Source organism: Salmo salar, chromosome 10 (assembly GCF_965601325.2).
Source record: "Salmo salar chromosome 10, fSalSal1, whole genome shotgun sequence".
Lineage (NCBI taxonomy): Eukaryota > Metazoa > Chordata > Actinopteri > Salmoniformes > Salmonidae > Salmo > Salmo salar.
Window position 1 is genome coordinate 97,532,293 of NC_138300.1, and position 14,732 is coordinate 97,547,024.

The following is a 14,732-nucleotide window of genomic DNA, read 5'->3' on the forward strand; positions in this document are numbered from 1 at the left end:
CTGTGTGTATGTGTGTGTTTCTCTGTGTGTATGTGTGAGTTTCTCTGTGTGTATGTGTGTGTTTCTCTTTGTGTATGTGTGTGTTTCTCTGTGTGTATGTGTGAGTTTCTCTGTGTGTATGTGTGTGTTTCTCTGTGTGTATGTGTGTGTTTCTCTGTGTGTATGTGTGTGTTTCTCTGTGTGTATGTGTGTGTTTCTCTGTGTGTATGTGTGTGTTTCTCTGTGTGTATGTGTGTGTTTCTCTGTGTGTATGTGTGAGTTTCTCTGTGTGTATGTGTGTGTTTCTCTGTGTGTATGTGTGAGTTTCTCTGTGTGTATGTGTGTGTTTCTCTGTGTGTATGTGTGTGTTTCTCTGTGTGAATGTGTGTTTCTCTGTGTGAATGTGTGTGTTTCTCTGTGTGTATGTGTGTGTTTCTCTGTGTGTATGTGTGAGTTTCTCTGTGTGAATGTGTGTGTTTCTCTGTGTGTATGTGTGTGTTTCTCTGTGTGTATGTGTGAGTTTCTCTCTCTCTCTCTGTGTGTGTGTGTGTGTGTGTGTGTGTGTGTGTGTGTGTGTGTGTGTGTGTGTGTGTGTGTGTGTGTGGTGCGTGCGTGCGTGCGTACGTGCGTGCGTGCGTGTGTTTGTGTGTGTGCGTGCGTGCGTGCGTGCGAGAGAGTGTCAAGGGTTGGAACCGGTTCAGGGAACAGAAAAGAAACCTGGAAAATAACAAAATTACTTGAGGAACAGAACCCAAACTGGAAACAAAAGTAATCTATATTGTTCCAGAACAGAATTGTTTTTTTAAAAGCATGGGAACCGGTTAATAGCGTTATTTTACATTCCAGGCATTTTTTTTCTAGTCCCACAAAAATAGCAATAAAGTGCATATGCAAAGCACTCAGAAACGTATTCCAGTGTCTGCCTGCCAGCTGGAAATCTTTTCCAGTGGGTGTGCGTGTGTTTGTAGGATACCTGCTCCTCCCCTTTGAAGCATAGGTTACTGTAGCCTACTGAAGACGTTACAAGGATGATTCAGAAATTAGGGAGAGATGTTTAAAAGAATGGATTCACTTTTTCAATGGTAGTTAATGATACTATAGTTATCACGTTTCTCATTGGATTTCTTAACTACAAAAAAGTAAGACATGTTTTTATCTGCACATACAAGCTTTTTAGCTAGCTAGCTGTGGTCCAACTTTAAACCAACTCGGAAATTCAAAGACATTCAAAGTTCCTAGATAGAAGCCTCTCCTCCGTAGGTATAGTTCTGTGGGCCTAATTCAGATAATGCATGTCATAACAAGATGCCCAGCGCGTCAAGGCAAGCTTCATCCTCTATCCTCTCTCGCTCTTTCCTCAGCCGCAAAATTTCAGTTGCATCTCACGCCCTACACTGTCTCTAGCAGCACAGTGTGTGTGTGTGTGTTTGTCTTTCTTTATGTTTAAACCATGCTGTTACAGCAAAATACTATTTGCTCTTAACGACTTTTCGATACAGATTAAATCACTTACCCACTCCACAGCAAGCTGCTCTATCCACACTGATTGGTGAAGTAATTTAATGTCGCGCAGAAAAGAACGATATAAACCAGTACTTTTTGTTGGGTTCAAACCGGTTCGGAACTTTATTTTGCTGGAACAGAAGGAAGAAATAGTGGTTCTATTCAGAACTAAATGATTGGAAAATAATTTCAGTTCCAACCCCCAGTTTGAGTGTGAGTCTGAGTGTAAGTAAACATTTCAACGTTAGTCTACACCTTTTGTTTACGAAGCATGTGACAAATAAAATGTGATTTGATTTGTGTGTGCATTTTTGTATAACATGGATGGTCCAGACCAGCTTGCAGCAGCATTTAGCGATGTAGTTGAATTGCCTGTAATAAATTAATGTGAATGGACATCCGTTTAGCTACTGGCTTAATTAGGTGTGGAAGCCAAGTTATAGCAGCAGCTCTATTTCCTTGTTTACCCAGCCCGTTCTGTCCTCTTTTAGCCTCATCCCTCTCTTTATCTTATTCTGCCTGTACCCCTGTCTCTCCTGCACACTTTAGCTTCTTCTTTCATCTCTCTCCTTTCCCTCGCTTTTCCTCCCATTATCCCCAACCTGTCTCTCTCTCTCCTCTTTTCTCCCTCCATCTCTCTGCTCTGCTCTGCTCTGCTCTGCCCTCCCTCCCTCCACCCCTCCACCACTCCATTTTACTCTGTGTTGTATTCAGTGTCCTGGGCTCAGTCATTAACATGCGGCAGGCAGCCACCCCAGCCTCTCCTCTCCACTCTCTCTCTCCTCTCTCTCCTCCTCTCCCTCCGCTCAGTCCCGAGGTAATTGGAAAACCGTCAGCAAGCCGCTGCTTCGAAGGAGAGTGAGAAGGGTAGAGGGAGAGAGAGGGAGAGAAAAGGGGAGAGAAGCGAGGAAGCGGGAAAGATGGAGAGAGGAGAATGAATGAATAAAGGGTTACGAGTGATTGATACGACACAGAGACAGAAAGGGAGAGACAGGAAGAAGGGAAAGAGAGAAAGGGAGAGGGGAGGGGTAGATATAGAGGGGTTTTCACACAGACACATGTCACATGATACCCACAATGTACACACGTATGTAAACAAAGTCACACAGACAAACACACATAAACACACAGACGCAAGATAAAAACAGATTGATTCATGAATCACTGTATCCATGATTTTGCAAGACCAAAGATAAAGCGGAGAGAAGGAGAGAAGGAGGGAGGAGAAACGCAGCTGTAAGAAGGATTGGAGGGTGAGTGTTGAGGACACAGACAAACAGGTAGCAGTATGATACAGGGTGGAGCTCACACACACACACACACACACAGCTGCAGCAGTAGGGATGAATGAATACCAGGAGAACCTCTGCTTCGGCTCTATTAGAATTCACCAGACGCCTCCCTTAGAGAAATGGAGGGAAGGTAGAGAGAGAGAGACAGAGAAATGGAGGGAAGGTAGAGAGAGAGAGACAGAGAGATGGGGCAGAAAGGGGGAGAGAGAAAAGGTGTTTCAAGGCGATTCAAGAGGAGGTAGATTGCCAGCAACAATTAAGCCAGCAACAACCCCCCCTACCCCCCACCCCCACCCCATCACACACCAACCTGCCCCAGTGGCGCATGCACGCACACAGGCAGACAGGCAGGAGGAGATCAATGGTGCTGTGGGGCGTATTTGTGTATGTCGGCACACTGTGTTCGCGACAAGCTGTTGCTAGCGTATGTTGTTCTAGTGGAGGTGTAGTGTTCTCAGTAACGGAGGGGGCAGCCTGCTTGTGTGTTGGGTAGAATGCTCGGAGAGAGCTGTGTAAGTGTGTGTGAGCCGTCAGAGGGGAGGGGAGACGCCAAGTGCAGTAGTGGTAGCAGCAGCAGGCTTAGCAGCAGCGTCGTCGCCAGTGTGTATGCGTGTGTGAGTGTGTGTGAGCGGGCGCGTGTGTGTGAGGGGTGGAGGGGAGTGGAGAGGGACTCCCAGGAGAAGGAGTCTTGGTCGGGGAGCAGAGCCAGCCTCTCTCCCTCTCCTCCACGGCAGGACCTAGACCTCCAGAGCCAGGGGAGTAGGTGGGATCTGAAACTCAGCCTGGAGCACTGGAGGCTGTAAAGACGCGGGGATCTCTTCCACTCTCTGGAGGGCTGTTCGGTCAGAGTGGGAGCTCAGGATATGTGTGACCCAAGGGGACTGCCAGACGGATCTGAGCGACAGAGACGGGAACGATTCCGTTACTGTTAACCGTTAACACTACTTCTCCTGCCTCGGAGATAACCGAGAGGAGAGGAAAGGAGGGGTGGAGGAAGGGGGACAGGAGGATTTTGTGTTTGCTGGTACGGAATAAGAGGAAGAACAACAGAGAGAAGGATTTAGAGAAGGAGGGGAGGAGGCGTGACCTCTCATCCCATGACTTTCCCTCAAGGTTTGCTTTGGGACCGTTGACCACTCGGACAGACTTATCTAACTGGTCACTGTGACAACCGTCAGGTTGTTGCTGTGTTACTGTCCCCTTGGCCACCGACCATGTCGGTAACCACCGGCTTCGGCTACCAGCTGCCTGGCATTACCACGGTAACCTATGTTTTTGTTTACAGCCCGGGTACGGTGCAGCGGGACCCCAGTCCCCCCACCCACACCCCTCCTGCCATTGCCGGTGCCAGCGGGCCCAAGCGGAAACTCTACAGCGCCGTACCGGGACGTACCTTCATCGTGGTCAAACCGTACACACCACAGGGCGAGGGAGAGATCCAGCTGAACCGTGGAGAGAGAGTGAAAGGTTAGTACACTATGACTGTTCATAAAGTGGTTATAATGACTTGTAATGACCTAGTATGACCACTTTTCACATGTGTTTCATTAAACTCTAGAGGTCTCAGATGTATGAAGGAATTTAGAATGATAAAACGGACATATCTCATTTTAGGAAACCAACAAATCTTACTGTTGCATTAGGAACACAAACTTTTATTCTTTCTATAAAATAATGTGAAAAACTATATGCTGAGTAAGTCTGGCTCTAGTCTCTAGTCATAGACATGGTCAGACATCACACGAGTGTGATTCACCAAACCACTTCCACTACTCTTGTCACAGGTGTATGTAGGTAAATGGATGTGACAGAAGCTGTGTTTAACAGTAGAGGTACTACAGCGCTAAAAGGACGGGTCATCCATACATTATACTTACATGACATGGATAAAGGTCACTCCACTGCTCTCATTCTGTTCATGCCTCTGTAATGTCACTTCACCACTGGAGAGTGGTACATTTGTTATCTAATGCATCTGAAGTGCTTTTAAAGTCAGTCTTTCTTCATCAGCGTTGTCATGGCTGTCTATGTATTCTGCAGCTCCTAGTCCTAATGGTGCTGTAGTCACAGTGTGGTGTGTGTGTTCTCTTCTCCATCCATGCCTCACTCCAGACTATGACTCTAATGACGTAGAAGGTAAAACGCCACAACATTTTTCAACATTACTGTCACCCCGTCTCTCTCTCTCCCAATCTCCTCTATATCCAAACCCAGACCTCTCGTTCCCCAGACAACTGTAGTGTTTGGTTGTTGGTTGAGGAGGGAGTGTGTGTGTGTACAATTGGTGTGTGTATTCTACATAAGTTGCTGCCTTTAAGTGCATGGCCTCTATTGCCCAATCCCAAATTGATACCTAGCCCTTAACCCATATGCACATTTGATAGGATTTGATAGGATTTGATAGGTGTAACCAATATTGTAATAGCTCCGCTGGATTTTGTCACCATATTGTTGATGTAGCAGATGAGGATCTGTGAAACTCACTCCTCAGCCTGAAGTGTCTCCACTTACACTACCGAATATCTAGCTTCTCGGTGGCACGACTGGGTAAGACGCTTCAGGAGGGCGGTCACGTGTGTTGGCGAGGCAGAGGTCCTAGGTTTGAGTCTCGGTATGAGCTGAATTGGAGGAAGCAGTGCTCACCAAGCAAGCAGTGTGATGTAATTTACATCTATCAAAGCCTTCCAGATATCCACAAGTACATAGGGGTTAGGGGTTGAATACAGTTTGGGCAAGAGCATACACCTTGTACTCCCTCCTCAGAGTGATTCTTCTTCCTGTGTGCAACATAGTTTATCTTCACTCTTCTACACATCCCTATAGGGTGAAATGTGTTCACTGCTTTTACTCTCCTACAGTCTCTTAGACAGACACCCACAACCACCTCTCCCCGAAAGCCACAGACACCGCACTTACCTCCTTACCCCACGTCCTGGTATTTGGTGTGAGACACTCCCACCCCTAGACTGTGTGTTTGATGTTGATGCAAACTGTTGTTGTTTATGACGCCCAGGCAGATGTTGTGGAAAACAACAACAGTGTGGTGAGTACTATGAATAGAGGAACTCAGGGACCCAGTCTGATAATAATGACATTGACATGATGAGTAAATCCCTTCTCCCACCTTAAGAACTTCCCATCTCTGTTGAACACACATACACAATTAAATGCATTCATCTTATGCTATTTTCAAGGTTATTCACATGGACACCAACCTGAGAAATCATACTGTACATTATATTGAGAATGCAGTCAACAGAACTGTTACACACCAGTCCTGCAGTGGCAAGGCTATGTGAATTTGAATGACAATACATGACACTGTGTGTAGCATATGCTCTCAACTGTTACGGTCAGTACATGTGGCTCATGCTGGAATTGAACCCACAACCTTGGAGTTGCCGCACCACACTCCAGCCAACTGAGCCATCTGGCAGTGTTGCATAATAATGACCAGCATGGCTCTAACTGTACACTCTTAGAAAAAAGGGTTCCGATAGGGTTTTTCGGCTATCGCCATAGGAGAACCCTTTTGGTTCCAAGGAGACCACTTTTTGATTCCACCCTTTTGGGTTCCATGTATTCTGAAAAAATAAATAGTTACAGTTCATATAAGGAATTCAATAAATGTAAATAAATGTGCCCCTAATCTATAGATTTCACATGACTGGACAAGGGTACAGCCATGGGTGGGCCTGCGAGGGCAAAATATTTTCTTCACTCTTCAGTTTTGCTAGTCTCCACCTGGTCTTGTTGCTGCTAGCCTGTAGTGACCAGTCCACCTCACATTGCATGGAGGGATGTTGTGACTAGAGGCCAGTCTCTGTGGATGGATGGTCTCCACTTTGATTCATAATACATTCCATCTCATCTGCATTCATGAATGGATGAGTTGCTAATAGTTACAGGCCTCATTTACACTGAGGAAAGAGAGGATGAGAAAAGAGGAGAGGGAAAGACAGGAAGCTTCTCTACCGTGCTATATTCCTGGGGAGAAAAGGTTGGCAGATGCCAGAGCACATGTTCAGTTTCAGTGTGAAGGTATGCCATTGAAGGACAGGGATACTCTCCCCCACCCCCTTTGTAAGAATAAAGAAGGTTGTCTTCTACCTTTTACACTGTAAGAGTACTATTCACTTTAAACATCAATGCCCTACTTTAACCAGCTTTATCTGTAACAGCTGTTATTTCAAGTGCCTGGTTTTGTAGATTGGTGTCCCTGACTTACTTTGTTGTTGAACCTCCATTTACTCACTCACATCTCTCCTCCCTTTCATCATCCCCCCTATTCTTCTCTTGTCACTCTCTCATCCCTTCATCCTGTGACAACAGAGGAACACCTGTATGAGTCCCTGAGATTGGGTAAAACCAACAGGCCTGCATGCTAACTCTCCTCTCATAGCCCACTGTGTGTTTGGTAGCATAGCTAGTTAGCCTTCCCCCTGAGGATTAGCATTGTGGCTAGGCTAACCCTGTTAGTTGTTTGGTATGTCGGGTGAGCTGTGAAGTGGTTTTGTAGCCTTTAGACCAGGGCTGATATAAAACAGATAGTATAGATTAACATGGTCTTGTGTACTCTCTGGCCTGTAGAGAATGGTGTTTCTCAGGGATCAGAAGGTAAACACAGCTGTGCAACTCTACGGCCTCCAGGCATTTTTACTGTACAATAGAAACTCTTAAGAGACGGTTTCCCAGACACAGATTAAGCTTTGTCCTGCACTAAAAAACAATTTAAATGTCTTGATCAATCCTGGAAACTGGTGCTTAGTGTTTAGGCGTAGTGGCAGAGGGTATAATCATGGTTAGCACTGTGTAGTAGTTGGTATAAGGGCCTGTTGTAGTTTTGACTCTGTTTAAGTACATGACCAGTTTTGTACATCTTTTACTGTAATATGTGCATAGTTTCACCAAATCTATTTTTGACGCTTTCGATGTCTTTCACCTGTTGTCAGTCTTTCACATGTAATATATCTTTCCTCAAAATGCTGTGTAGCTGACTCCCAATCTGATGAAGAAGAGCAAGGTAAATTCTATTCCTTCTCTTGTCTGTACTTTAGTCTACAGAAGGATAGTGGAAATAGCCCACAGATGCATAGTCTATTGTAGTATCCATATATGTGAGTGTACCTCCACAGACACCCCAAGACTCTCTGTGACCACTGTTGGACCACAAACCCAGCAAACAGTCATCTGATATGTGTGTGTGTGTGTGTGTGTGTGTGTGTGTGTGTGTGTGTGTGTGTGTGTGTGTGTGTGTGTGTGTGTGTGTGTGTGTGTGTGTGTGGAGCCTAAATCAATATGTGTTGATGAAGAGAGGTGTCTGGATGTGTGTGTTGGTGGGGGATGGAGTAGGGTGTCTGTTTATGTCTTGAACCATTGGATATGTTAGAGTTGACAATCCCCAGGGGCCTTCCTTTCCCTCTACCTCTCAGTAATCAGATAGCATCACCAGGATGGACACATCTCTATAGGCCACTTGCTGTCATCATGGAAACGAACAGAGACGCTTTCCCTGTAACCTGTTCAAGCCACTAGACCACACACACACACTCACACGCACACACTCACACATGCACAAACACATGCACTCTAACACACACCGCGGTAACATACACACAACAACTAAACACACAAAGTACATCCTGCAACATAACCCATTACATTACAGGCTATTCTACCTAAAACAAACGCACGGACACACCCACCCACACACACACACACACACCTCTCCTCTGCACACCATTGTAAATCTTCTAGACAGCTGGGAAAATGAAACCGACCAAATAACGTTGAGATTAGACATTCACAAACATGATTAATGGTCTCAGGCCGCGCCCAGTGTGTGTGGAATATTAACACTGCTGTGGCCAGTGGCGGATACCTGGAGCGCGTGCACGCACACACGCACATATACATTCACATGCAAGCACACAAGCCAGTAGACACACGTACATGGTCAAAAGACAGGCATTACTAATGATCTCAAGGGGAATGCAGGGTGATTTAACCATTACTGCAGTTATACAAGGCTCAAACCTTCCACTGGTGCTAATGCTTGGTAAACCTGGACCCTTCATGGCTCAGGGCTAATGCTTGGTAAACCTGGACCCTTCATGGCTCAGGGCTAATGCTTGGTAAACCTGGACCCTTCATGGCTCAGGGCTAATACTTGGTAAACCTCGACTCTTTCTGGCTCAGGGCTAATACTTGGTAAACCTGGAGCCTTCATTGCTCAGGGCTTCTCTAGCGTGCTGGCACAGAGGCACACATCTGTCTGTCTGTGTGTGTCTGTGTGTTGTTAGCCTAGAACTGAGTGCTGTAATGGGCTCTCAGATAAGCACAATAGATCATTGGAATGCAGCATTGTGACAATGCACACACAGACACTCACACACACACACACACAGCGTTATATTCCAATTTTGAAGACACAGATGTAGCTGTTTCTGAGACCAGAATGCATCTGTCCGTAACTAAGCAACAGGTGCTGAACACACTAACACAACACAGATGTAGCATATTGTTGTCCTTTAAAATGAAATACTCAATTTTCATGAATAATAAAAGCAAATGTATAGGTTAAATCCTACCATTTAAAAAAACTGACAAAAAAACACAAAATTATCCTTCTCTGGAGTGTAATTTGAATTGTCTCAAAGGTCACTTATACCTCTGCTTTTTTTAAATGTTGTTTTTGGGACATTGAATGGCCAGAATGAATTCAGATTGTAGTGGGTAGTGTATTTTCAAGTATGTTCTCAAAAATGTTTTGCCCATTGCAGTTTATACATTTTATAAGTGTGTGTGTGTGTGTGTGTGTGTGTGTGTGTGTGTTTTTCATCTGAAACCTGGGTTTTGACAACCACCATATCAGATTGTTCTGAAAGCATTCCTGCAACATTATGTTTTTTAAATAGAATTTCATCTCTGAGAAAGTAAGCTAATTGATTGCATCCAAATTGGCCATTTTAATTGATAGGATTCGTATAATATTCAATAAATATAGTACCAATGAGTTAGACATGAGGAATCTAGTGGTCAGAACCTGGTAATATGTATGGATGTATGATGGGACATAAACCTAATAACTTCAATAACACATTTCTTTGAACAGGGGAAAGAAAACATTGCCAAATTCACTGAGAATGCATTACATAGGATGAAGAAACAATACTCCAAGCCGCAGCTCCATCCTACTTGGCAGACATAGAGAACTGATACTGTATACGGGTTGTTGGGGTTCGTGGGTGGATTTTGATAATTTCTTTGTCTTACTCATTGTTAGAAAAAGGTCAATTTGAGTGTAACCAATTAGCTTAATTTCTCAGGGATCAAATTATACTTCGACAAAATAATGTTGCAGGAATGCTAATCTTATCTGTTTCTAACTACAGAGACAATTTCAGAAAATCGGAGATCAGTGGCTTGCTGAAATGACATGGAATGACTCACCTATCACATACACAGTGAGTGACGGCTACACAGTTCACACTCCCTCTCTAACACAGATGTAAAATAGGAATTATTTCAGCCTACATTATGATACCTGAGAAGGGGGTGGCAGGCAATAGGGATCGGGGAATTTGTGGGAAAAAAAGAAAGGTACTGGGTGCGAGGTCATAGTGACCTTTGGGGATAAAGTTTATTAAGACCGTATTAAGACTCATATGTGTGTGTGTGCGTTGATATCTGTTGGGTCAGTGGCCTGGGGGAAGGACGAGAGTGTCACAGCTGACCTCTCTCTGTCCAATCAGAGACGCAGCAGGTAGCAAAAACCCGCCCACACACACTTGCACCCTGCTGACCACACCATCTGTCCCTCTATCTCACTCACACACACACACGTATGCACGCACGCACGCACGCACGCACGCACGCACACACACACACACACACACACACACACACACACACACACACAAAGCTAATCGGTATAAATAAAGATGAACATTACATCAGGAACAGAAGTGTAAGCACCCTGACATTCCTGACAGGATTACTCTATAGCCATCCCGTACTGTGTGTGTGTGTGTGTGTGTGTGTGTGTGTGTGTGTGTGTGTGTGTGTGTGTGTGTGTGTGTGTGTGTGTGTGTGTGTGTGTGTGTGTGTGTGTGTGTGTGTGTGGTGTGTGTGTGTGTGTGTTTGTGTGTCAAATCATATCAAATGAAATCTGATTGGTCACATACACATATTTAGCAGATGTTATTATGGGTGTAATGAAATACTTGTGTTCTTAGCTCCAACAGTGCAGTAATATCTAACAATTCACAACAATACACACAAATCTAAAAGTAAAATAATGGAATTAAGAAATATATACAGTTGAAGTCGGAAGTTTACATACACCTTAGCCAAATACATATATACTCAGATTTTCACAATTCCTGACATTTAATCCTAGTAAAAATTAGCTCTCTTAGGTCAGTCAGGATCACCACTTTATTTTAAGAATGTGAAATGTCAGAATAATAGTAGAGAGAATGATTTACTTCAGCTTTTATTTCTTTCATCACATTCCCAGTGGGTCAGAAGTTTACATACACTCAATTAGTATTTGGTAGCATTGCCTTTAAATTGTTTAACTTGGGTCAAACGTTTCGGGTAGCCTTCCACAAGCTTCCCCACAATAAGTTGGGTGAATTTTGGCCCATTCCTCCTGACAGAGCTGGTGTAACTGAGTCAGGTTTGTAGGCTTCCTTGCTCGCACACACTTTTTCAGTTCTGCCTACACATTTTCTATGGGATTGAGGTCAGGGCTTTGTGATGGCCACTCCAATACCTTGACTTTGTTGTCCTTAAGCCATTTTGCCACAACTTTGGAAGTATGCTTGGGGTCATTGTCCATTTGGAAGACCCATTTGCAACCAATCTTTAACTTCCTGACTGATGTCTTGTCACGTCCTGACCAGAAAAGGGGTAATTTTGTTATTGTAGTTGGTCAGGACGTGGCAGGGGTGTGTTTGTTTTGTGTGTTTCGGGGTTTTTTGGGTTATGTTCTATGTTAATATATTTCTATGTTTGTTCTAGTTCTTATATTTCTATGTTTAGTTAATTGGGCTGACCTTCAATTGGAGGCATCTGTTCCTCGTTGCCTCTAATTGAAGGTCCTATTTAGTAGGGGTGTTATTTCTATGGGTTTTGTGGGTAGTTGTTCCGTGTATAGCTGTGTTAGCCTTACAGGACTGTTTTCGTCGTTGTTTATTATTTTTGATAAGTGTTCACTTTTTTTCCCAAATAAATAAGGAAGATGAGCATTCACGTACCCGCTGCGTTTTGGTCCACTTTTTACGACGCACCTGACAGAACTACCCACCAAACGAGGACCAAGCAGCGGAGGAAGGAGCAGCAGAGGAACTATATGGAGTCATGGACCTGGGAGGAGATCCTGGATGGGGCAGGACCTTGGCACCAGGCTGGGGAGTACCGTCGCCCTAAGGAGGAGCTGGAGGCAGCCAAGGCGGAGCGGCGCCATTACGAGGCGTTATACGCAGAGATTGGCAAGTGTGAGATGCAGCCCCAAAAACATTGGGGGGGGGGGGGGGGCACACGGGTAGTATGGCTAAGTCAGGTTGTAGACCTGAGCCAACTCCCCGTGCTTAATGCGGGGCGCGACGGATCGAGAAAGCACCGAGCTATGCGGAAATGCGCACTGTATTTCCCAGGAGCATTCGAAGGCTGAAAGCTCCTCAGTATGGCCAGGCTATGGTGAGCACTCAGCCAAGAAGGGTTGTGCAGGCCGTATGCTCCAGACCTCCAGTGCATCTCCAGGGTCCAGTTTACCCTGTTCCTGCTCCTCACACTAGCCTTGAGGTGCGTGTCACCAGTCTGGCGCCTCCAAAGCCAGCCCCACGCACCAGGCCTTTAGGGCGCTTGCCCAGTCCAGTACGTCCTGTTCCTGCTCCTCGCACTAGCCCTGTGGTGCGCGTCCCTAGTCTGGCGCCTCCAAAGCCAGCCCCACGCACCAGGCCTTTAGTGCGCCTGCCCAGTCCAGTACGTCCTGTTCCTGCTCCTCGCACTAGCCCTGTGGTGCGCGTCCCTAGTCTGGTGCCTCCAAAGCCAGCCCCACGCACCAGGCCTTTAGTGCACCTGCCCAGTCCAGTACGTCCTGTTCCTGCTCCTCGCACTAGCCCTGTGGTGCATGTCCCTAGTCTGGCGCCTCCAAAGCCAGCCCCACGCACCAGGCCTTTAGTGCACCTGCCCAGTCTAGGACGTCCTGTTCCTGGTCCTCGCACTAGCCCTGTGGTGCACGTCCCCAGTCTGGCGCCTCCAAAGTTAGCCCCATGCACCAGGCCTTTAGTACACCTGCCCAGTCCAGTAGGTCCTGTTCCTGCTCCTCGCACTAGCCCTATGGTGCGCGTCCCTAGTCTGGCGCCTCCAAAGCCAGCCCCACGCACCAAGGCTTTAGTGCGCAGTCCCTGTCTAGAGCTTCCGGCGACAGTGCCCCGTCTAGAGCTTCTGGCGACAGTGCCCCATCTAGAGCTTCCGGCGACACTGCCCCGTCCAGTTCTTCCGGCGACGTCCCACAGTCCAGAACCGACAGAGGCGGCCCAAAGTCCGGAACCGACAGAGGCGGCCCACAGTCCGGAACCGACAGAGGCTGCCCACAGTCCAGAACCGACAGAGGCGGCCCTCCAGTCCGGAGCCGCCAGAGTCGCCCTCCAGTCCGGAGCCGCCAGAGTCGCCCTCCAGTCCGGAGCCGCCAAGCGATGCCCTCCAGCCCGAGGTCTCCAGCGACGCCCTCCAGCCCGAGGTCTCCAGCGACGCGCCTCAGCCCTGAGCCTTCAGCGGGGATGGACAGGTTAGGTTGGGGACTAGGGCCAGAACCAGAGCCACCTCCGTAGAGGGGAGTATTGGGGAAGGGGGGTGGGTGTTTGCACAGGAACTGTCGGTGACGGTGGCCACCCTCCCTTCCCTCCCTGTAGTTTTGGGGTTTTTGTTGTGGGGTTTTTGTTTGTGTCATATGGTTTAGGTGTATTCGGTGTCTGCACCTTTGGGGGCGGGGGGGGGGGGGTACTGTCACGTCCTGACCAGAAAAGGGGTCATTTTGTTATTGTAGTTGGTCAGGACATGGCAGGGGTGTGTTTGTTTTGTGTGTTTCGTTTTTTTGGGGGTTATTTCTATGTTAATATATTTCTATGTTCGTTCTAGTTCTTTATTTCTATGTTTAGTTAATTGGGCTGACCTTCAATTGGAGGCAGCTGTTCCTCATTGCCTCTAATTGAAGGTCCTATTTAGTAGGGGTTTTTTCTATGGGTTTTGTGGGTAGTTGTTCCGTGTATAGCTGTGTTAGCCTTACAGGACTGTTTTCGTCGTTGTTTATTATTTTTGTTAAGTGTTCACTTTTTTTTCCAAATAAATAAGGAAGATGAGCATTCACGTACCCGCTGCGTTTTGGTCCACTTTTTACGACGCACCTGACATGTCTTGAGATGTTGCTTCAATATATCCACATAATTTTCTGTCCTCATGACGCCATCTATTTTGTGAAGTGCACCAGTCCCACCTGCAGCAAAGCACCCCCACAACATGATGCTGCCACCCCCGTGCTTCACGGTTGGGATGGTGTTCTTCGGCTTGCAAGCCTCCCCCTTTTTTCTCAAACATAACGATGATCATTATGGCCAAACAGTTCTGTTTTTGTTTCATCAGACCAGAGGACATTTCTCCAAAAAATATGATCTTTGTCCCCATGTGCAGTTGCAAACCTTAGTCTGTTTTTTTATGGTGGTTTTGGAGCAGTGGATTCTTCCTTGCTGAGCTGCCTTTCAGGTTATGTCGATATAGGACTCGTTTTACTGTGGATATAGATACTTTTGTACCTGTTTCCTCCAGCATCTTCACAAGATCCTTTGCTGTTGTTCTGGGATTGATTTGCACTTTTCGCAACAAAGTACGTTCATCTCTAGGAGACAGAACACATCTCCTTCTTGAGCGGTATGACAGCTGCGTGGTCCCATG

At 46.3% G+C, this 14,732-nt stretch overlaps 1 protein-coding gene across 3 annotated transcripts in view; it reads left to right on the top strand.

The window, feature by feature from the left end:
• Window positions 1-14,732, top strand: part of LOC106561231 (SH3 and multiple ankyrin repeat domains protein 3) — a 308,236-nt gene that overhangs the window by 204,436 nt on the left and 89,068 nt on the right. For all 3 annotated transcript variants that reach the window (XR_014379094.1, XM_082957270.1, XM_082957271.1), the window contains exon 12: window positions 4,060-4,241. Coding sequence is in view for 2 of the 3 variants with exons in the window: in XM_082957270.1 (XP_082813396.1) it covers window positions 4,060-4,241 (182 nt within the window). In the remaining variant the exon portion in view is untranslated. The remainder of the gene's footprint in view (window positions 1-4,059; window positions 4,242-14,732) is intronic.